The sequence below is a fragment of the Arachis ipaensis genome, chromosome B6 (assembly GCF_059453495.1).
Source record: "Arachis ipaensis isolate K30076 ecotype BB chromosome B6, ASM5945349v1, whole genome shotgun sequence".
Classification (NCBI taxonomy): Eukaryota; Viridiplantae; Streptophyta; class Magnoliopsida; order Fabales; family Fabaceae; genus Arachis; species Arachis ipaensis.
Genome location: NC_142441.1, coordinates 18,140,194 through 18,163,554, shown reverse-complemented (window position 1 = coordinate 18,163,554; position 23,361 = coordinate 18,140,194). Strand labels below are relative to the sequence as shown.

Below are 23,361 nucleotides of genomic sequence, written 5' to 3'. Positions count from 1 at the left end.
TCTAGTTAATTAATCAAGAGCATTGCGAAGCCAAAACACAATAAATTACTCATCCATGATTGCTAGCAAAATAGATATATTCGTGATTGCTAAAACAGAACTTCATCAGATTCATCAACATAGCAAGTATCAGATCGGTCTACTTTTTCTTGATTTTCTTATATACATTCTCGTCTAACACCTATATCTATCTATCTATCTACCTATCTATCTATCTATCTATCATAAGGATATTCAAGATCATTTTCGGTGACCTTGAAATGTTGGGGACGTTGACCAGAGCAATGTAGATTCCACATTTTAAAATATCCTCTTTCAAGATTCCTCACCTACAAAATTCAGAACAATGCATCTTATAAACTACATACTATCTAAAACTATCTGTCACAAAAAAGAATTTGATACATTTATAATTTGAGGCAAAGGAGAGGGAGTATTAAACTCACCCAGCGAGCTGTGTCAAATAGAGGGCAAGTCATGCGAACAGACTTAAGCTTATTAGTGAGAGCTTGAAGCTTTGGGCGACTCAAGGCCAGTGATACTGCCCTCTCTTCATACTCTTTCATGCTACATGGTTGGTTTCACACACAACAGTTAGTTAGTTATATAAACAGAAAGGTAACAATAACTGTCCATATCAGTAATCAAGAAAATATCTCTCACCTGGGAACAATCATCTCCTCCCCAAGTCCAGTAGCAAGACAGAGTGATCCGGCAACTCGAGTAGCCATTTTCTCCAGAGGTAGAGTGATCATAGGCAAACCCGCCCATAATATATCTGTTCCTGTTGTGTGCGCATTGCATAAAGGCCTAAAACAATGCAATAAGAGTATTAAAACAAAGGAAGCCGTAAGCAAATAACAGAAAACAATCTAGTACATCAAAGAGAGGACAAGTAGAGATGAAATTACGTGTCAAGAAATAAGTCTGCTAAAGCACTTCGCCTGATATGTTCATTCTTCATTGCAACATCTGTGAAAATAATTTGATCTGGTTGTAACCCTTGTGCAGCAGCATCTGAAAGAAGGCCAATGCCCAGCGCTCATTTTGGAGCAATAATAAAAAACATAACAGACACCACTAATCACAATATATCATCAAGAGTAATATCATTACAGAAATCCACATACATGCCCTCAGTCTCCTTTCGCCAGCTGCTGGAAATCTTAGTAGCCAAAGTGCACTATTGGGTACACGTTTAAGAATTCTGCACCTACAAGAGACAAGAGTTAATAGCATGCAAATATGCATTTTGCAGAAATAGAAAGAATGGAAGTATGGTTTCTCATAAAACACAATGGTGTTTCTTGAACAATGCACCCAGAAAAGTCAAGTGGGATAAGGCTTAGTTGTTGACAAGGTATGAAAAGAAAATAACTATATAACTAAATATGTGAGAATACTTTTTTTATTAGAAAAAAATATATAATCTAAACAGCCAATAAGCAGCATCCTGCTATTACCATGTACTAAATATCTCAGGATCCATCTTGTACAGTTGATTGAAGCATGCAAATACAAATTTATCTTCAGGCAGCCCATAGTCTGATCGTTTGTGCTGACACTTTGGATTCAATACATCCTGATTTTTCTGAACAAACAAATTTTGCAGCACAAAGAAAAGTCAACACCATGCATCTAATAAAAACCAGCAATAAAGTTGAATCAAGGCTTTTCCAATTAAGTTCATAAAAAGCAACCTGTTTATAATCATTTACAAAGTAGCAATGGGGAAGATGAACAAGTTTTTCAGAATATATATGAGCAGACCCAAGTGGTGAGACAAACTACAAGAAAAATTAGAAAGAGTTAGATGACTGATTAGCCCCTCAATAAAATAAAATAAAGCAAAAGAAGAAAAAAACAGCTCTCTCTTTTAGGTAGACCAAATTTAAGAATCTCACCTCATCTGTCACCAAATAGTCTATATATGTTGCTCCTGTTGTTCCAGGGAATCCCATATATGAAACTTGAATCGGTGCAGGTTGCATAGCAAAAATCTCATTTCTGGCACCCTGCAGATAAAAAGAATAAAGTACTGATACATAAAATGGAAGCCCTCAGAAAAACCAAGCATCAAATACATAAAATTACTGCATAAAATAAATACAGACCACAAATGTGATTTATTACAGTTGATCATGAATTTTTGTTTGCAAAATAGATAAGAGAAAAATTATTTCCAGAAAAGAACCTTTGTATATCCATTAAGGTTGACAAGGATATGTATATTATCCTGGTTAATCATTTTTGCTATATGATCAGATGACATGGCAGAAACATCCACAAAGTGCTCAGCTTCAAACTGAATGCGTTGCCTCCATTCACTACCGTCACTTGGACTCAGGGCATAACAGAACACCTGCATATATAAAGAATGGTATTTTTAACATTTTCCCATCAGAACACTGCCAACTAGCACTTGCTCAAATGCTTTTTTTTTTTTTTTCCGCAAAAAGAGTAATTTTATCACTTTAGCCAAACTGCACATAGATTGTCAATTGTAAACAAAAATTAAGTGCTTTTGGAAATTAGGGATAAGTTGGAATGAGCCATCTTACATACCTCAACATTCTTTCTGTTGTGCATACCAAAAATAGATCCCATTAGATGTGACAAGGGGTGATTACCAAAGTCGCTACTCACATACCTGCATCCATCAAGTTGCTCACAGTTAAAATATAACAAAACAAATATTCATCAAAACTGTTTGGGAGAGAAATATATGAATATTAGTCAAGAGATTGGGACATACCCAACCCGTAATCTCTCATACCCCCCCTCACATTTGATTGGGACAGGGGCAGGATGGCTAAATGGAGGCAGAGCAAAACGAGATGCAATTAAGGAGCAATGGGAAGCATATTTACGACTGCAAACATGGACAGTGAAGTACATTATAAACTGAAACAGAAAGAGGGGGGGGGGGGGGGGGGAGGATGCACAATAGAACAGTTCACTTTCTATTTTGGATGTGATTTGCATAAAAATCATACCTGATTTCCAGAGCTAGCATTGGGTCAAGTGGATATGCTATTGCATGGAAGGGCTGAACACTAGGAAGAACCGATATCTGAAAAGCAAAAATAATAACAATAAAGCATGCTCAACCCAACAAAACATGGTGCACCATATGATATGTTAATGTGAATGGATAGGTCCTGACATTAATTTGCTTCATGAGGATCCCTTCAACTTCACTGAACATTTTTTCACGATCCTCCCAACTGCAGACACACTGCAACATGACAAAAGATTGCACCAATTTATGACAAATGAAATGATGAATCACAACTCTCCAAAATGTGATACTAATCACACTTGGTTCATCAAATTAGTAATGTTGAAAATTAAGATAGGGTCACAGGTAAGCTTTTGTAGCACATCATCTAATTTGTGAATTCAATCACTCATGGATGTATGCTAAAAGCAAACATAACAAGCATGATTTGATCAAACCCATCTATCTGAAAGCCACCAGTTCAATGGAAGTAAGCATTGTGCATTCACAGATAAAAGCACTACCAATCAACTCATGTTAAAGAAAATATTATCGTCTCTATCGCAAGATGCTCCACTAAGGGCATACTGGAAAAGAGTGAAAAGTATTACAACTGAAATATACCTGAAGTGTATGCAAGAGATTACAGGTTGCTTCTGGAAAGTCTGGACGAAGAATTAATGCTTGTTTGTAGCTCTTTACGGCAACCTCTACATGCCCACTGCAACAATTGAAAAAAGATTAATTTCGAGCTATGACCCCAAGCTCAAATTATTTTCAGAAAATCAATTCCTCATTGGACCTCTGACAGGTCCTGTGAGGAAAATGAAAGGTTTCAAGACAATGAAACTTTAAAAATTTAAGACATTGCTGATATGCAAAAGAGTTGTTATAATATGGGCCTCAACAACATGAAGGAAACTTGAAGTTAGCATACCTGTCCTTATAAGCTGAAGCCAAATTAGCATGGGCTTCAGCCATAGAGGGTTTGACAGCAATTGCCCGTATATAATCTTGGATAGCTTCACTTACTCTACCAACCTCCTTAAATGTATTGCCTCTATTTACAAAGGCATCAGCTGCCAGGGGGTCATTGCAGAGAACCTTATTATAGCATGATATGGCATCTGCATAATTCCCCTGAAATAATTTGTCCAAACAAGTATAAAATAGATCAGTAGAGGTACACCTTTATAAAGAATATATACAAATTTAGCATTAGCATCTCATTCTGACAGTGCCCCCGGTTTGTCACCCACGAACATAGACCAACTGTGAACTAGTTAATGAAACATATACAACATCTATGAGGGCGTCTGGATCAACTGAGGTGGAATTTCATTCCAGATTTTAGTACCTGCTGCTTATAGATTATAGCAAGGTTGTTGTAAGGAGCAGACAATCCAGTAGTCACACATAGTGTAGCCTTGTAATATGAAGCAGCAGCAGACACCATATTCCTAAACAAGAGCAATTTTGACCAGAAAAAAAAATCATTCAACCACGTACCATCATCAGTTAATACCATTATCCAAAAATACAAGGACCACATACAATTCCATGTATATATTTCCAAGATTGGTCAGTGCTTGGGGGTGGTTATCTTGCAAGGCAAGGCATTGCTTCAAGACACAATAAAGTAGATTCAGTGACATGCAAATATAATAGTGGAAAAATGAATAAAAAATAAATGTAATGGATGAAGGAAGGAGCATACATTGTAGCACTGGATTGCTTCTTCCACTCTGCCAACATCTTTCAGTGCATTGCCCTACATGTTGGATAAGAGAAAAAAACCAACGAAATATGTAAACATTTCATAGGCTATTTTCAAGCAAGACGATAACAAAACAAGAAAACCTACCAAATTATTGTAAGCCTCTGAAAATCTGGGGTCACATGCGATAGCTTGCTTATAATGTAAAATTGTATTTTCCAGTTGTCCTTGCTCATAGTATATACTTGCCAAGTTACCTATTTCCCACATGTGATACAGGGTAATGATTAGCAGTACAGCACAAGTTGAGATTTACCACATTGTGAAATGTAAACAAGTATCATATTCTTTGAAAAACTCTTCATTTGCCTCAATAAACACATTTGGAAATCCAAAGCACCCTAAAAGGTTAAATCCTTTATATGGACAGTGTTCTTAACAGAAGTAATGCCAAGGCTATCTCCCCTAATATGTGTTATGTCATTTTGTGTTGTAAAGGTTCAGAACCAACTCCACAATCTTGTGGCAGTGTGTAATGTGTAATTTATGCACTGTTTGGTGTAATTAGCTGAAGCATAATTCTCGCGTCTTTAACAATAGAAAATAATCAATGATATAAATTTAGTGTTTATACAACAAAGTCATAACTTGTTTTATTATTAACTTCATGATATATAGATCATCGCTTTCAATACTGAGGACACCATAATGAGATATTTTGAAGAGGGAAAACAAAATAGGTTATGAATTAATGTCTTATAAATAAATAAAATTAGCCTGAAACAGATATGAAACAACAGAACTCACCATAAGCTATGGCACAGTTAGGCCGTGTCTGAAGAGTATTTTGGTAACATGCAGTAGCTTGTTGAGCCATTCCTAAAGCCTGATAAAGAAAAAATGTCATGCTACCCCAAATATAATAATCATTAATCAAGGTACTAGTTCATCTAACTAACCAAGCTAAACTTGTTTACTGGCTTACTTTGTACACATGTCCCATGTTCAGGTATGCATCAGGAAAGGAAGGTTTGAGTTTCACTGCTTCCTGAAATAATTAAGAATGTAAATAAACAAAAGCATGAAATATCAGATCACTAAGGTATGCAATGTAAGACTTTACTTTGTAATACTGAAGGGCTCTGTTGAAATCACCAGACTCCATGAAAAGACCAGCAAGATTTGACCACGCAATAGCAAAAGTAGGTTGAATGCGCAATGCCTCAAAGTAACAACTGTATGCCTGCACAAAATGTTACAACAACCATCATCTGAGCCCTGGCTTGAAGACAACAACTTGACATCTGTTTCAAACTGTGAATTTGATCACAGTTCCATGGATGAATTATTTAAATCAGTAAAACCAATAATTAACAAGACACTTAGGGTACAAAATACTAAGTGGTGAAGAAACTACGCCAGGGCGGCATACAGCCATTCTTTTAATGGCTATATAAAATGCGACTTGAGGATGGTGAGAAAGATACATAAGGATGCCACACTCATTTAGCTCAAGCTGGAAACACAAATTACTATTGAAAGAAAACAATGGAAAGGTATTTGTTCTAGGAGCAAGATGTTGTACACCAAAGCCTAGTTAAGTAATATCATGGAAGAAATGTTTTCTAAGAACAACTGATTTTATAAGCAGAAAAACTAATCCAATAGGATGAAGTACTGCTCACATTGGGGAATATAATAGAGCATAATCTCAAATGGAGAAAGCTGATTGCTCAAGAAAAACTATATTAATTAGAACAGAAGGATATGGCACAGCAAAATTGAAGTCTAGAAATGTTGCAACATTTTTATAGAGTTCAAGGATCTGAATTATTTGGTGGATAGAAATGTCAAAACACAATGGTGTATCAAACATTTAGGACTTACTTCTTGCACCAACCCTCGAGCTTTCATTAGGTTTCCCAGGTTGCTATGAGCATCTACCTGTATCACCACCAAAACAAATGAATCCCCCATGAAAAGGAACATAATGGCAAATAAAATATTATAATGTGTGCCAATTGTTCAATAAAGATTAACAAGAAACAGTAATCACTATATGCTGAAGAATACCATCAAAGGATTTATAGCTAGTGCTTGTCGACAGCACCGTACTGCTTCAGCGACTCTCCCTTTATGCATGTATGCACTAGCTAGGTTTGACCATGCATCAGCAAAATTTGGATTTATCTAGAACAACAAAACCAAAACAAAGGTAAATTATCTCACCCAAGATTATATAACAACATACAATAAAGGACATTATAAAGAATAAATAACATAACAAGATTCCACCCAAAAAAATAAATAAATAATAAAGAATAAATAATTAAATAAAGAAAGAAAGAGATTAAGCGCCACAGCAGATAAGTTTCATGCAACATATATTATATCAAAGATACACCTGAAACTCTGTAAATAAGAACAGCAAACAAGTTAAGTGACTTTGTCAGCCCAAATAAGGCAAAATATGTGTCCATGGCTTTATGTGAAATTTCTTGCTGAAACATCCAAAATAAAGTACTATAAAGGAAATAACAAATGAACCAACAAATCACTGGAATGTATAATAAGTTCACAACATGATTCACACAAAAAGAATTGCTATAAAGGAACAATAATATAGGTCCAGAATTGCTTGCTGACATCAATGGCAATCAGGTAGTATTGAATGGCAATGTCAACGTTTCCTTTTTCCTGCACATAAAAAGGAAAAACCATTAACTCTAGAAAACCATCATATGTAATTCACCTACTATAAAAAACAAATACACCACAAGTTTTTTGATTCTTTTGAAGTCAGCAAAGGAGCGCAGCGGTAACTTACCTTCCATGCATTTGCCATGTTCCCATAACACTCAGCAAAATGGGAATCAATCCCAAGCGCCTCCTCATTTTTTGCAATACACATATCAAAATCACGCAACTGCAGGAAAGACGGTATCACAAACTCAGAATTTAATACAGAAGGAGTGAAGGACCAAGAATTCGGTGCCTAAGGTCTACAAAAAATCATCAATCCTCCCAGAAACAGAAACAGAGACAGAAAACAAACCTGGTAATAAATTGCACCCATAAGAAGTAAATTGTCAACATGAAGCGGATTTCTCTCATAAACAGCTTTACTATGTTCTAGCGCTTGCTTATGGTTCCCAGATTTATACATTTGGTGTGCAAGTGACAAATAGAGTTCTTCATCAACTACATAAAGTTAAAAACCACTGAGCTAAAAATAAAAGCAACAACTGCAGTTTCTAACAGCAGTAGTATAATCCAAAATCGAAACTAGTAATCTATAACATCAAACTAAGCTTTCTTTTTTTCCTGATTAATATCAGCTTGATTTCCTAAGAAGACGAACCTTTGGTAGAAGAAGCATGGCCGTGTAAGGGTAGAAGGCTTAGCGAGGAAGGCTCGACGTAATCACTGGAGAAAAACGGTCGAGAGGAGCCGGCGGAACCAGTGAGCTGCGGCGGATGGAGGTGGTTGTGGTGGCGGCCATCGCCGTGGACGGAGATCACGGCCATGGTTAAGCACAAGTGTTTCTTCTACTCCTTTCACTTCGTTCTTCGTTTTCTGCAGATTCTGTGAGAAATCTTGGGATTTCGATAAATATGGAAGGGGTTTCTATTTTAAAATCTTAGGTTGGGTGAGATCATAACCGTTAATTTTGGCGATGAAAAGATTCTTCAGCTATTTAGGTGACAGGATTCGTTTTGGTACTGACACGTAAGCTTTTTTTAAATGCTTCTTTCCTTTTTTAATGATACTCCGCCATATCTCTTTTGCCGCGTTATCTGATTTGTTTTGCTTTTCTTACCAACCGGCGCTATTATTATGCTACATCCCACTATAGACTATGACTCAATCTTAACATTTTTCTAAATAATGGATCATGTTAGTTGTATTTCTATTTTTTTTAGTAAGGTAACAAATAAATTTCTGTAATTTATTTTTGGATTGATTAATTTAAAAAAAAATATTAATAACATTTTTTATAATACATAAAATAAGATTGAATTCTGTTAGGAAGCCAATGAAAAATCTTGACAATGTATACAATAGGTAGTTATTTCACATTAAATTTCAAATTTTAAATTCTTCAATTTCAAATTTTAAATTTTTAAAAAATCCAGTTAGTTATTTCAAAAAAATAACCATCTTAAATCCTAATTTACTAAAGCATTTCACTCCAATGCTCTTCTTTTTCAACCGGCGGCCACCTCATCTTCATCAATAATCATCTCATTTCACCATCGCGGCATCGCTGCTTGGCTTCCCGCACGCCACTCACTCTTAGTAAAAATAACCATCCACTTAAGGATAAAAATAATCATCCGCATACTTAATGAATTGAACATCTAACATATTTTAATTATATATAACTAAATCCAATCCAATAAAAAATAATCATCTACATAAAAATTAAAATAATCATCCGCATACCTACTAAAATGACCATCCTAAATTGACCATTAAAATAGAAGAAGAAAATGAATAACTAGAAGAACCGCCATGATCATCCAACAATTTAATTTTTATTAAAAAAAAAAGAAACATGTATAATTTGACACATGGGTCTTATGATTTAATGTAACCATAAAACTGGAGAAACAAAAAATTGAAAAAAAGAAGCTTGAACAAATGAGGAGACATGAGTGAGAATCAAAAGTAAACAATTGAGTGTTTGATTTGATATTGTCTTCAAGCACGCGTACGTTACATCTACCATACTCACACGGTTAATTCAAACAGCAGCATCGTTGAGCTTTTGGCGGCATATGCGGGAACCGTGGCGGCGTCAGCTCTGCGGCAGCGTCAGCAGCAAGGTTACGTGAGGAGAAGGAAAGGGTTATATTCGCGGTGAGACTCCGACAGCGAGGGGGCCGGCGCGGAGGGTGGGACGTCGTTGATCGCGAAAGCGGGGATGGCGCTACTTCGGGAGGGGGACGGCGGTGCTGAGGTTTGGGTTACCTGATCGCCGGATGGTTGCCGCCGACTATGAGAATAGAGGGGAACTATGAGGTGCAGACTGGGTATAGGTAACAGATGGAGGGTGACAGCTCTGTTAGGATTTGGGTGTAGGGAGCATATGTAGTGTGAATGAATTTAACTACTAATCCTAATTTTTTAAATTTCAAAATCTGAATTTAAATAATTAATTAAAAATTTGATTTTTAATTTTTAAAATACTTTCTTTTTTTAAGCCCATTGTACACATTGTACACTAAAACTATTGGCTCCCCATACTTTCTCAACAAGATTTGAACCTCTAATATTTATTCAAGTAGACGAGTGAGCTGACTATTCAACCAATTTAAGTTGGTTAAATACCAATTCAAATTAAAAATATATATATATATATTTTGTAACTGTTTTACACGTACTTCCAATCACATAACACCACATTAGCAAAAATAACTACCTTTTATATTGACTACGTGAATAGTTATCCAAGAGAACGGTTGTGATTACACGACTATGTAAAATGTTTTACATTGTCAGTGCATCAAAATTAAACTCATTATTTCACACAGTTTTAATTTGTATTTATATTTCAATATGTATTTTATATCAATAGCTGATTTTTATATACATGTAATATGATTGAATTCGAACATATGTTAATAGTGAATATTCTACACTAAATTACATTAATTTAAAACATGTTTTCTTTTCAAATACCTTTTATTAACTTCAATAAAAGATAAATTTATAAAAGCCAACTTTTTATAGTTAACTTTTATTCTGAGACAATACCTGAAACCAACATGATTTGAGCCTAGACATGAAGTCCAAGTTACTTTGGATGAGGCTATGACCTATTCACCAGATGGGTGAAGATGTCCAACATCCTCGAGTGGATGAAGGCATATATGCAAGGAATTTCAATACTTAAATTAACAAGAGTTTAAGCAGGTTTAAATGAATTGGGATTAAGAAATACCTGAATTTAACGGGGTATTTATAAAGGAAAATGAAGACTTGGCCATCACTCTAAAGCTTCCTCACTAGCAGTAGTGGGTAGTTTCTTCCTTAGTATTAAGGAAATTATCTCGTGTTAGGGTGGTGGTTGAGGTAGTGGATGACTAGGACTGTCTTGCCATGTAAGTTGGGTCGGACGTAAGTCTTAATATCGTGTTTCGAGTTGGTTGGATATTTTAATCCATGTAGTTTTGGACTAGACTTCTTTGAATTTGGACAGTTTTGAGACCCATTAAGAACGTACCAACCCTTTTGGGCCATGATCTGGTTATTGGGCCATTACTTGAACCGTTCCCCTACTCGTGGTCGAGTTTAGAGAACTTGGGCACCGAACAAAGGAGTTTGTCGAGCTGAAACCTTCTTCCTTTCTGGGAGAATCATATGGTGATATTTGTTGAAGAGGTCGGTATCTCGACATGGTTCAATAGAATGAATTTGGTTAGCTCGACGTGATTGGGGAGATGTAATCGTACAAATCGACATGACTTTATTGAGTTGTTATTTCTTTCTTTTCATAATTGTTTGTTCACCTTTTCTGTCTTTTTGGTAACCATGTACAATATTTAAAACTTGGTGTAGCTATTTTTTCCTCTAGTAATAGCTATATATGTGTGGTTGCTCTTCTTTTTTTACTTTCTTTTGCGTAAACTCTTTTTCTTCTTTAGAAACTCTTCTTTTTCTTTGAGTTCACTTTAATCCTTTCTACCTCTAAGAGTTTGCCTTTCTTGGATATTTTGGTGCTTCCATGATTCATAACTACTTCTTTCTTCCTTTTTTTATTCTTTTAAGGTTGGTGCCCTTCCCTTCTTCTTTTCATTTTCGTACAATTATTCTATCTCATGTGTCATTTTATGGCTTTCTTTGCATGTTGTGATTATGACACTTATGTTTGATTATGAATTCTTTGTTGCCATTACAATCTTGAATTGTTGGAGTTTTGGTTCTGTCAATTTTATTGTAATATTGTAATGCTTGATAATAATTATATGGTATTTTTTCTGTTGGTGGCTTGTTGAATTTGCCTTTGTGCATTTTGGCCCTAAGCGTCTCGTGTCCCCTTTGTGGTGGCAATGCCGTGGATGGGATAGTGGTGATCTCACAAATTGTGATTGTTTATAATGCCTTCTTGGTGGCACTGCCATGATTTAATTGTGGCTAAGATGAATGTTGTGGGTGTGTATTTGAAAACATGTTTCTGACTTCTGTTTTCTCAATTTCTATTGTGTTGAGTTTTAATCGTTTCTTCTTTTGTAGGTTTTCTGATCAATATGTCTCATTCCTGAGGGGTTGGATTGAGTATATAGTATTGTTTAGTCATTGTTTCTGTAATGGATAAAGAGACTTTAGAGAGGTTCCAGCTTGCTTATCCGATCTGTAGGGATAGGGAAGAGAAAGAGAATTATGTCTTAGTCACTTCTAATCCTGAAGAGAGAATTTATTCCACCCGCCTTAGTAAAAAAGATCCACATTTCCTTTTCATATATGAATGTCTTTTCCTCCGAATCGGCATGAAGTTTTCTTTTACCGACTTCAAACAAGATGTTTTGTTAACTTGCCAAGATGCTCCCACCCAACTCCATCCGAACTCTTGGGTTTTATGAAAATTTACCAGTTGGTTAGTCGTACATTAGATCTTCCTCTTTCTCTTAGGGTTTTCTTCTATTTCTTTTATTTGACCAAGCCTTTTAATTTTAAGAAACAACAGTGGGCTTCCTTTTGAGCTATTCAGGGTAGGAAAGTGTTTTCTATTTTTGAAGAGCTTTTTCACGACTTTAAAAACTATTACTTTAAGATTCAACCTCAAGAAGGATTTCGACATTTTTATGTTAACGAGAAGTCCCAATACATGTTCTGTTTGTATCGGGAGGAAAAGTTAACGATTATCAAATATGACTTTGAAGATCTTGACAAAGAGGAGTAGATGATTGTGACTTTTTTTTAAAAGTGTTAAGTCGAACTCCGAATCTCAATAACAAAAAATTCCTTATAGCCAAGTTGAGTTATGTTTGGATTGAGTTAGGTGGCAAATAGTATTCTTCCATATATATGATGACTTTACTAAATTTTTCTTTTTTACAAAGAGAATGGTTAACAATTCTAACATATATAAAACATTAAAAGCCGCTAAAAACAATATCGTTGCTCGTCAGCTAAACATGTAGAGGTAGAGAAGTCGAGCATCGGCCTGTCCTTGGGAACCAGTTTATGTCCGACACCTTTTTAAGGGACAACCCTTCCTTCTGCTCAGTCTCTGGGGCCGACATCTCCTCAACTCCCTCCTGTTCCCAAGTTCTCTGAGCCCTCCGAATACTTGGAACCTGGAGCTTCTCGAAAACATAAGAACCCTTCTAATAAATACGGAAGCGTCTTTAATGCTGGGTTTGATGCTATAGGATTCAATGGGGAGTATATTATGCCGAGAAGCCCCATATCTTTGGACAATGCCAACATGGAAAAGAACTTAGAGATAAAGATGTTGGTTAAGGGGGCATCAGAACTGTTGGAGTCTGCACGGCCATCAACAAAAACTTTACCAAACTCCCTCTGGTGCTCTTCAAATCAAAGTGGAGGAACTTCGTGCCAAGATTTCGAATTTGAAAAAGAAAAATCAAAATGGGAGGTAAAAAGGAATACAATGAAGTCAGAGGCTACTCGACTTAAAGAGATGGTCAAGCAGGCTAACGCAGATTGCGAGAAGGTGTTGGCAGCTAAAGAGAAGGCTAAAGAGAGCCACACCCAAGTTTTTGGTGAAAAAGTTGAGTTGGAGGAACAGCTCAAAAAAATGAAGCAAAATTATAAAGATTTGGAATATGCTTCCATGAAGGGCTTAGATGACTTAGTGGAAAATTTGAAAGCCCATTTTTAAGTCTTGGTTCCCGAGGTTGTTACTCAATCATTAATCCTAATATGGTCGTGATTGATGGCCAAATTGTTCTCATTCTCAAAAATCCCGAGTTGGATGTTCCTAAGGCTTCTTTTTCTGCTTCTACCTCCACTGATAATGACTCCAAGTCTACTGAGGATAAGGCTTCCCCTGAATCTTAATTTCCTTTCTTTATATATGTAAATTTGTCAGCCCGAAATATGGATCCTGGAATAATTTATGTAATATTTTGGTTTCTCTTTAGTCCTTTTTGGGCTTTTAGTTTCATTTTATTTTTACAAATCCTTCTGAGTTTTACTTTTATAAGTTATTTTGATTTCTCGCATAACTTTTATAAGCACTGGAGTTATTGTGAGAATTGATTTTAGTTGTTCAACAACTCGTTCTTTTTCGAGTTACTTTTACGACTTTGCATTCAATTTTCTTGTATAACTAGTATGCCTTCGGTTCGGGCCTCGTCGGTTTATCGTACCAACCATGTGTGGTTGGTCATGATTTTTGCAGTTTATCGAGCATGAGTTAGTGTTTAAGTTGGGAGGGAATAGCAAATGCTGAGACAATAATTTGAATAATATTGCTTTTATTGATTAAGCGAATTACAAATGTTCTTACTAGTTGCTACTAAGAGTTTTTTAATTACTTACTCCTGGCCCTATGATAAACCCCATTTGCAAGGTTTATCTTGGGTTGAATTTAGAGCATTTTGTTAACCTTTCCTTATATTTATTCAATGAAATAGCATGGTTTTGTGATTCTCCTACATTTAGTGCTTAAAGGTGAAAACATGCTTTTAGGCCTTAAATTAGTTAATTTTAATTCACCTTTGATTCCACTAGATGCCTTGATTTATTTGTTAAGTGATTTCAGGTTGAAAAGGCTAGGAATGGATCAAAGGAGTGAAGAGAAAAGCATGCAAAGTGGAGAACACATGAAAAAGCCAAAGATTTGGATATCTTCATCCACGCGCACGCGTACTGTACGTGCACGCGTGAATCGCGAAAACCTCAAGGGATGCGCACGCGTGCTGTGCACGTACACGTCGGTGGCCACACGTGATTTTTAAATAGAAAATGTGCCCAGCGATTTCTGAGAGCTGTGGGGCCCAATCCAAACCAACTTTGGTGCCAAAATGCATAAAAGGACCAAGAATTGAAGGGGAATGCATCATTCACACACCTTTGGCTCATTTTTACACATTAGGATTAGGATTAGTTAGTTTTAGAGAGAGAAGCTCTCCCTTCTCTCTAGAATTAGGATTAGGTTTAGGTTTAGTTCAATAATCTTAGATCTAGGATTTAATTCATGCTCTCTTCTACTTCTGCTTCTCAATTCTTTGTTGTTGCAATCATCACTCTTCTATTCTTTTGTTGTAATATCTTTTACTTTGTTTCCATATTTTATTGTAGATCTACTCTTGTTTCTTCTATTCTCTTTCAATTCAAGTTGAGGTAATTCATAATACTTGTGTTCCTTTTGATTGTTGTTATTGATTTCTTACATTCAATTGTTAGACTTTATTCTTGTTGATTGATTTACTATGCTTTATTCTTTTGCCTTCCAAGTATTTGATGAAATGTTTGGTTGGATTTTAGTGTAGATTTTGTCCCTCTTGGCCTAGGTGGAGTAATTAGTGATGCTTGAGTTATCTAATTCCTTTGTTGATAATTAGAAGTTGCTAATTGATTTGGATACCACTAAAGGAAATCTTTCCCTTGGGAGTTGGCTAGGACTTGTGGAATCAAGTTGATTCATCCACTTGACTTTTCTCCATACTTAGAGGTTAACTAAGTGGTAGCAATAGACAATTGTGGTCACAATCGAGGAGGATAACTAGGATAGGACTTCTAATTCTCATTCTTTGTCAAGAGCTTTCATAGTTGTTAGTTTACTTTCATTGCATTTTATATTTCTTGTCTAAAATCTCAAAAACCTCAAACATACCTCATAACCAATAACAAGACACTTTATCGCAATTCCTAGGGAGAACGACCCGAGGTTCCAATACTTCGGTTTATAAATTTAGGGGTTTATTTTAGTGACAAACAATCTTTTGTATGAAAGGATTCTTTGTTGGTTTAGAAAATATACTTGCAACGAGAATTCATTTTTGAATTCTAAACCATCAATAATCCCATTCATCACCCTACTATGATGTCTTGTTAAAATCATATTCAATAAAATCCATTGAGAAAAAATCATGAAGTAAAAAAAAAGAGTACATCAGGAAGTAAAATTTGCTTTCAAGCTATAATATCTCTTCAAGTTGTAAGCACTCCCTGATCTTGGTAAATCATTTCCTATCAAGTCGGCCACTTTGTAGTATCCATTTCCCAAGACATCCACAATCTTGTAAGGTCCCTTTCAATTAGCTGCCAACTTCCCTTCTCCCGACTTTGGTCCTCCTATGCCATTTATGATCAGGACAAGGTCGTTATTGGCGAAGCTCCTTATCATAACTTTCTTGTTGTACCTTGTGGACATGCTTTGCTTGAGTGCTTCTTCGTGTATTCGAGCTTGTTCTTGTACTTTAGGTAAGAGATCGAGTTTTTCTTTTTGAGCTTGAATGTTTCTGACTTCATTTAGAATTTAACTCTTGGACTTTCTTCATTTATTTCAATTGGGATTATGGCTTCTATACCATAGGCAAGTTGGAATAGAGATTCTCCTGTAGTTGATTCTGGTGTTGTCTGATATGTCCATAGTACTTATGGGAGTTCTTTTGCCCATCTCCCTTTTTCTTTTTCTAACCTCTTTTTAAGTCTGGACAGTATGACCTTGTTTGCAAATTTTGCTTGTCCATTAGCTTAAGGATGTTCTATTGTCAATAACGATTGAGAATGAGACTCCAAATATTGTTACGATGTTCTTGTACAAGAACTTCCAACTTCATTGAGTTGTGATAGATGCTAATAGTTCTGTTTCGATCCATTTACTGAAGTAATCAACTCCCACTATAAGATACTTTACTTGACCTGGTGCTTATGGAAACGACCCGAGCAAATCAAGTCCCCATTTCACAAAGGGCCAATGTGAAGTGATGCTTATGAGTTCGTTTGGAGGTGCCACATGAAAGTTTCCACGTAACTGACAGAGCGAACACTTTTTTTATAAACTCAGTAGCATCTTTCTACAGGGTCGGCTAATAAAATCCAGCTCGCAACACCTTTTTTGCTAGTGATCTATCCCCTAGATGATTTTCGCAGATGCCACTGTGGACTTCATCTAAAGCCTTTTCTGTTTTGTAAATCGAGACGCATTTCAGTAATGGTGCGGATACCCCTCTTTTATAAAGGATATTCTGGACTAAGGTATAATTTTGTATGTCCCTGACCAACTTTCTTGCTTCCTTTTCTTCTTGTGGGAGAATATCAAATCTAAGATACTCTACTATCAATTTCATCCATGCTAGATTCATATTGGCAATTCTTAGTACATCCGAGCTCTGGACTTCTCTTGCTACGGATGGATCGCAATATTTCTTGAATCAAGCTTTTATTGTTGCTTCCTAGTTTTGTATTGGCTATCTTAGATAAGGCATCAGCTCGGTTATTCATTTTTTGGGTTATATGTCTAACTTTTGCCTCTTGGAATTCAGCCATTTGTGCCAATGTCTTTTCCAAGTACATGTTCGTGTTTGGATCTTTGGCTTGATAAACACCATTTACTTGGGAAGTTATTAATTAAGAAGCATTGAATACTATGACTTTTGATTCTCTGACCTCTTTGGTCATTCAAAGTCTCACGAGAATAGCCTCATATTCAGCTTGATTATTAGAGGTTGGAAAGTTGAATTTGAGGGATATCTCTAACCGAGTTCCTTCGTCACTTTCTAGGATAACTCCTGCCCCACTGCCAATTTTATTTAATGAATTGTCCACATACAAATTTCATATAGTTGGATAGCCAGCCTGATCTCCTACATACTCAGCAATGAAGTTAGCTAGATACTGGGACTTGATTGTCATTCAAGCTTCATACTTCAAGTCAAACTTGGATAGTTCAACAACGCATTGCAATATTTGCCCTACGATGTTTGTCTTCTATAGTATGTACTTCATGGGTTAACTTATTTGGACTTTAATAGTGTGATCTTGAAAATAGGGTTGCAGCCTTCTAAAGGCCGAGACTAGGGCATAAGCAAACTTCTCAATTCTTTGATAATTTAGTTTGGCCCCTTGCAATATCTTGCTCCTGAAGTAGACAGAATTTTTACCTATTTTATCTTCTCGTATCAATGCAGAAGCTATTACTTTGTTAGACACAGCCAAATACAAGACGAGTTCTTTATCCATTTCAGGTCGAGTAAGGACAGGGGGCTATAAGAGAAACTCCTTGAATTGTTGAAAGGCTTGTTCACACTCCTGTGTCTAAGCGAAATTGTCTTCTTTTCAGAGGATTGCAAAAAGCGGCAATGACTTTAAGGCTGGCCTGGCTAGAAACCTTAAAAGAGATGCACGTCTTCCATTCAATTGATGAAAATTTTTCAAGTAGGTCAGGCTTTACAGATCCATAACTTCCTTGCATTTATTGGGATTAGCTTCAATTCCTCTTTGGGTGAGCATGAATCCAAAGAATCTCCTGCTTCCACTGTAAAAGTGTGTTGGCGGGATTAAGCCCCATCCCATATTGCCTTATGGTGTTGAAATCTATGGAGAGGTCAGTTAATAACATAACTTCCCTATTCGTCTTTACTAACACCTTTTTCATAAACCATTAGTAAGTTACTCTCGCATTCTTTAACCCAAAAGTCATTACCACATAGCAATAATTTGCCTTTGGGGTGATGAATGACGTCTTCCTTTGTTCGGGCTTATACATAGGGATTTGGTTGTATTCGAGTAAGCATCCATGAAAGATAGGAATTTATATCCTGAAGATAAATCCACTAGGGCATTGATGTTAGGTAGTGGGTATGGATCCTTAGAACAAGCTTTGTTGAGGTCAGTGTAGTCTACATGCATCCTCCACTTACCATTTTGTATCTTTATGAGAACCACATTTGCCAGCCAGAGAGGGTACTTAACTTCCTTGATAAACCCTGCTTCTAAAAGTCTCTAAATTTGTTCTTCCACATGTGTTCTCTCAGAACTAACCTTTCGTCGCCGTTGTTGTACAAGTCGTGATCCTGGATAAATAGCTAGCTTATGGCACATGAGGTCGGGGTGTATGTAAGGCATGTCAAAAGCTTTCCATGCGAAGAGGTCAACGTCTTGTTTTAGTAGGTTTACTAGCTTTGATGTTAACTATTGTTCTATATTGGCGCCTATGTTGGTTATTTTTCTGACCTCGTCACCTATCTGTACTTCCTCCATTCTCACTTCTGGCTAGCACCTCATATCCTCCTGACCTCGGGCATACTCTCATTGTAGCACCTTCGCCCTAACTTCTGGGGACAAAAACGATACATAGAATTAAATTTTAAAAAATAATTAAATAACTATGTACCGTAAAAAATTGATATTATTAAAGGATAAAATTAAAATTTATTTCTATGTATCATTTTTGTCCTCAACGTATTCGTCCTATTTGAGTCCCTAACTATTCATGCCCCGAGTCGAGCTGTAGGACTTGGGCTGATCGAAAACAAGTTGACCGACCTCTTCAGGTCAAGATTACCCGACCTCCTCTCAAAGAGTTCGGCCAAAACGCTACAAGGAGCCCAAGCAGGCCCAAATAAAGGAACATAGCCTAATCTAAAGGCAACTAAAGCTTAGAAAGATAAGGGCGGTTCCCCTCAAAGATAAGATGACCTCACTCAGAAAGATAAGATAAGATAACTATCTTATCTCCAGAAAGGTCACTCCACACCATTATAAATACACTGGAGCACCCAAGTATAACTCATACTCTGATTCTACAAAATACTTGCTTAAAACCCATGCTAACTTAAGCATCGGAGTCTCTTGCAGGTACCACCACCCTCCGGTGACAAAGGATCAGCTACATCAGCACCACCACCGCCTCCAACAGGTCGGACGTATCAGCTCCGGCCGCCACTGCAGATCTCATCCGAGATCGACCTAACAGTTTCAGGTAACCCTTGGAACATTGGCACCGTTGCCGGGGAACCTGGAAGTCATCCCATCACCATGACAGACAACCTTGACAACGACCACGACTCCGAATTGGAGGAGAGAACTCCACATAAGAACACGAACACCACACCAAAGGATATGCCTCAACCAAACAAAGACAAGTATTCGCCGAACACAGAAATCAAGGAGGCCCTACAAGCTCAACAAGATCGCCTCAAATTGCTCAAAAAAGAGGCCGAACATCAACGGGAAGCCGAAAGAAACCTCCAGAGAGAAACTAGGTGACGCCGAGAGTTGGAGGCCTTCTTCTTAGCCATCCCAGGCTTTGTCAACACAAAAAGATAAAGAAAGTAAGTTTGAGAAGGTCGGACATCTAGTTCCTGGCATAACAATTGAAAGATCTTTATGAAACCCCACGAGTTCGGATGGAGTTGGGACGGGGCTACATTATAGGACCACAACAAGTCGGTCTCAAAGGAAGTAAAAGGGATGGTGATGTTCATTTGGTTGAAAAAGTAATCATAAGCGTAAAAGAATGGACGTTCCCCTGGAGTCAGAGAAGGAAAACAAACTCTCTCATCTGGATCAGGCGCTACCACTTCATAATTCTTCTCCTGATCTCTATTACTACAAAGTCGGTGATGCCTCCTAAGTTGCATGAAATATTCAGAATTCACAACAGAAACACACATTAAAACAAGGGAGTCCAGCCAGTCAGACATGCCCTCAGGGACTTTGGAAGACATTTCGACAATATTTTTGTGAGAAGATATAGGCCAACTAGTCCTACAGTGAGAAAAAGGAAAAACAGGTTACTAATCAAACAGCTCGGACAAAACAGAAAACATCTCGGAAAAATACGAAGATAACTCGGACTAAAGCATACAAATATTAGAAGTCAGATACAGCAGCGAAAGGAAACTCCAGGACTTACACCAAGGTCCAGGGGCATCCTTTGGAGGCAGTAACAGAGTAAGGATTCCAAAAAAATCTACAAGTCTACGCCCCGACATCTCTCGAACCAGAAAAACAACCATCTTTTGACAGCAAAGAAAGTCACAATTCACAAACAAGACATCAAAAAGTCACGACCTTTTCACAATTTATCAGCAAAGGGATTTCGTCACATCTAAAGGAAATCATCCATGTCATACACAACAGCAAACCATCGACATCAAGTATACTACGCAGAAATCATCAAAAGATGCAACCTTTTTTACAGTCCATTACTCCAAACCTCAAACAGAAAAGATCTACGCATTCAAAGTAAAAGGGGGGCAGAAAAAAGGTAAACCAAAGCAACCCTAAAACAGCACAGCAAATGATCAGACACAGCAAAAGCAGAAAGATTCAAACTTTTTACAAGCAAGATCAAAACTTTCTCAAAATCAAACATGAAAAGAACGACGGGGAAATTAAAAAAGAAAAAAGAGAGGAAGAAGACCAACCTGCAGTAGGAAGGAGATGATAAACGCTTAAGACTGAAGCAATGACGAAGCCACGCCAAACAATCACCTTTCGAAACAAAAGAACGAAGCGCCAGCGGTCAAAGAAGAGAAGTGAAAAGAGAGAATTGAAGCAAAGCTTTGAAATTCAAATGAAGATATGAAGAGGGAAGTAAAAGGAAACGGCAAAGAGTTAAATGAGTATTCAAACCTTCACACGTTCCCAAGGAAAACGCAAAACGTGCGTTCCAATTAAAAAGTAGTGAGAAAAAAATGCTCCGCATTCAAGCTACTGAATGGAAGTTCTACGACGAGATCGACAATGCTCGAGCTCAACTTTCAGGGGTCAAAGTCTAGCAAAAACACGACCTCAAAAAGAAAAGATCGAACTCAAGCAGGGGCACTGTTCATGCCCTAGGTCGAGCTATAGGACCCGGGCTGATCGAAAACAAGTCGACCGACCTCTTCAGGTCAGGATTACCCGACCTCCTCTTAAGGAGTTTGGCTAGAACACTACAAGGAGCCCAAGCAGGCCCAAATAAAGGAACATAGCCCAATCTAAAGGCAACTAAAGCTTAGAAAGATAAGGGCGGTTCCCCTCAAAGATAAGATGACCTCACTCAGAAAGATAAGATAAGATAACTATCTTATCTCCAGAAAGGTCACTCCACACCATTATAAATACACTGGAGCACCCAGGTATAACTCATACTCTGATTCTACAAAATACCTGCTTAAAACCCATGCTAACTTAAGCATCGGAGTCTCTTTCAGGTATCACCACCCTCCGGTGACAAAGGATCAGCTACATCAGCACCACCACCGCCTCCAACAGGTCGGACGTATCAGTTCCGGCCGCCACCGCAGATCTCATCCGAGATCGACCTAACAGTTTCAGGTAACCTTCGGAACACTAACGTTTTAAAATCGTCTCAATTTTGTCCCACCGTCAATTCTGTTAACAGATTCCTAACGGCAGGATAATATTGACTCAATTTTGAAATGTTAGGGACTTAAATATGACGATTTAAACGTTATGAACAACTTTTAAGATTTAACCAAAATATTGAGGACAAAAACGATACTTTACTTTTTTTCTGACCTTGTCACCTATCTGTACTTCCTCCATTCTCCCTTCTGGCTGGCACCTCATATCCTCCCGACCTCGGGCACCTCGGGCATACTCTCATTGTAGCGCCTTCGCCCTAACTTCTTGTCTCTTTTTATGTTAGCTATCCCCTCCTGAGTTGGAAACTTCATACAAAAGTGGGAAGTATATATTATTGCTATAAGTCGATTGAAAGTGATCCGACCTATCAAGGCCTTATATGCAGATGAAGTGTCTACTACAATCTAATCAATACTCATAGTGCGTGTTTTGAGACCCTTGCCAAAGGTAATATAAAGAATTATATAACCAAGAGGTTGGATGGAAGTTTCTCCTAATCCAAAAAGAGTGTCCAGATATGCCTTCAAATCCTTTTCTTCTAAACCAAGTTTGTTGAAAGCCAATTTGAATAAGATGTTAGCGGAGCTCCCCTAGTCCACCAATATCCTATGGAGGTTAGCATTGGCCAAAATCATGGTTATCACTACTAGATTTCCATGACCAGGGATTACGCCTTTAGCATCTTCTTTTATGAAGGTGATTGTTGACAAGTTGGACATCCTCTCATTTCCACTGCTTGGTAGACTTCCTTTCAATGTCTCTTACGAGAGGACTTAGTTACCTCCTCCTGCAAATCCTCCAGCAATAACATGGACATGCCTCGTAGGGTTCTTATTAGGTGTTCTACTCTGTCTTTATCATCTTTTTTTTTCTTCTTACTGGTTTTAACCTCCCAGCAAAAAATTTATGCAATCTCTCCTCTCTGACCAATTTTTTTATTAAATTTTTCAAATCGTAATAATTGTTGGTAGTGCAACCATAGATTCAGTGATACTCACAGTATTCTAATCGATTTTCTCTTTTTTTGCTTCAAATTGGTTTTGGGGGTGGTATTTTTTCCAAGTAGCATATTTCCATGTAGATGTGATGAGCACTAGATACTAGTTTAGAATTTCACAAGTTAAAACACAAGATTCGTCATAGATATAGTCCTAAACCAGCAACCAACACTATCAAAGTTTAGTAGAATATCACAAGTTCCAAAACAATTAACTGGGAGTTTTAATCCCGGGTCATTCTCCCTTGGACTTGCAATAGAGTACACATCATTTGATATGAGTTCGGGGGTTTCAAGTGCAATTATGAAGTTTAAAGAGACTAGGAACTAAGGACTAAACAACAATTA

General features: G+C 37.2%; 1 protein-coding gene across 1 annotated transcript; it reads right to left on the bottom strand.

The window, feature by feature from the left end:
* Positions 1 to 59: 59 nt before the first annotated feature.
* LOC107645741 (putative UDP-N-acetylglucosamine--peptide N-acetylglucosaminyltransferase SEC) lies at positions 60 to 8,449 on the bottom strand. The gene is made up of 28 exons (XM_016349827.3): positions 8,080 to 8,449; positions 7,774 to 7,919; positions 7,546 to 7,644; positions 7,365 to 7,415; positions 6,792 to 6,908; positions 6,606 to 6,662; positions 5,842 to 5,961; positions 5,704 to 5,766; positions 5,526 to 5,604; positions 4,866 to 4,975; positions 4,719 to 4,772; positions 4,556 to 4,623; positions 4,359 to 4,461; positions 3,939 to 4,141; positions 3,626 to 3,722; positions 3,167 to 3,238; positions 2,997 to 3,073; positions 2,756 to 2,872; positions 2,566 to 2,650; positions 2,195 to 2,362; positions 1,905 to 2,015; positions 1,701 to 1,787; positions 1,464 to 1,591; positions 1,131 to 1,213; positions 912 to 1,017; positions 664 to 810; positions 447 to 567; positions 60 to 329 (listed from the first exon to the last, which is right to left on the bottom strand). Exons 1-28 carry the CDS (start codon positions 8,243 to 8,245, stop codon positions 216 to 218), a joined length of 2,949 nt encoding a protein of 982 aa, XP_016205313.1. The 5' UTR covers positions 8,246 to 8,449; the 3' UTR covers positions 60 to 215.
* Between the last annotated feature and the right edge of the window lie 14,912 nt (positions 8,450 to 23,361).

Excerpts from the sequence above, each read along its gene's own strand:
- LOC107645741 (XM_016349827.3), bottom strand. The coding sequence starts at position 8,245 with ATGGCCGTGATCTCCGTCCACGGCGATGGCCGCCACCACAACCACCTC. Across the intron at positions 1,788-1,904 it reads ACTATTTGGTGACAGATGAG|TTTGTCTCACCACTTGGGTC; the intron begins GTGAGATTCTTA and ends TTTTTCTTGTAG. Across the intron at positions 1,018-1,130 it reads CGAAAGGAGACTGAGGGCAT|ATGCTGCTGCACAAGGGTTA; the intron begins GTATGTGGATTT and ends GCCTTCTTTCAG.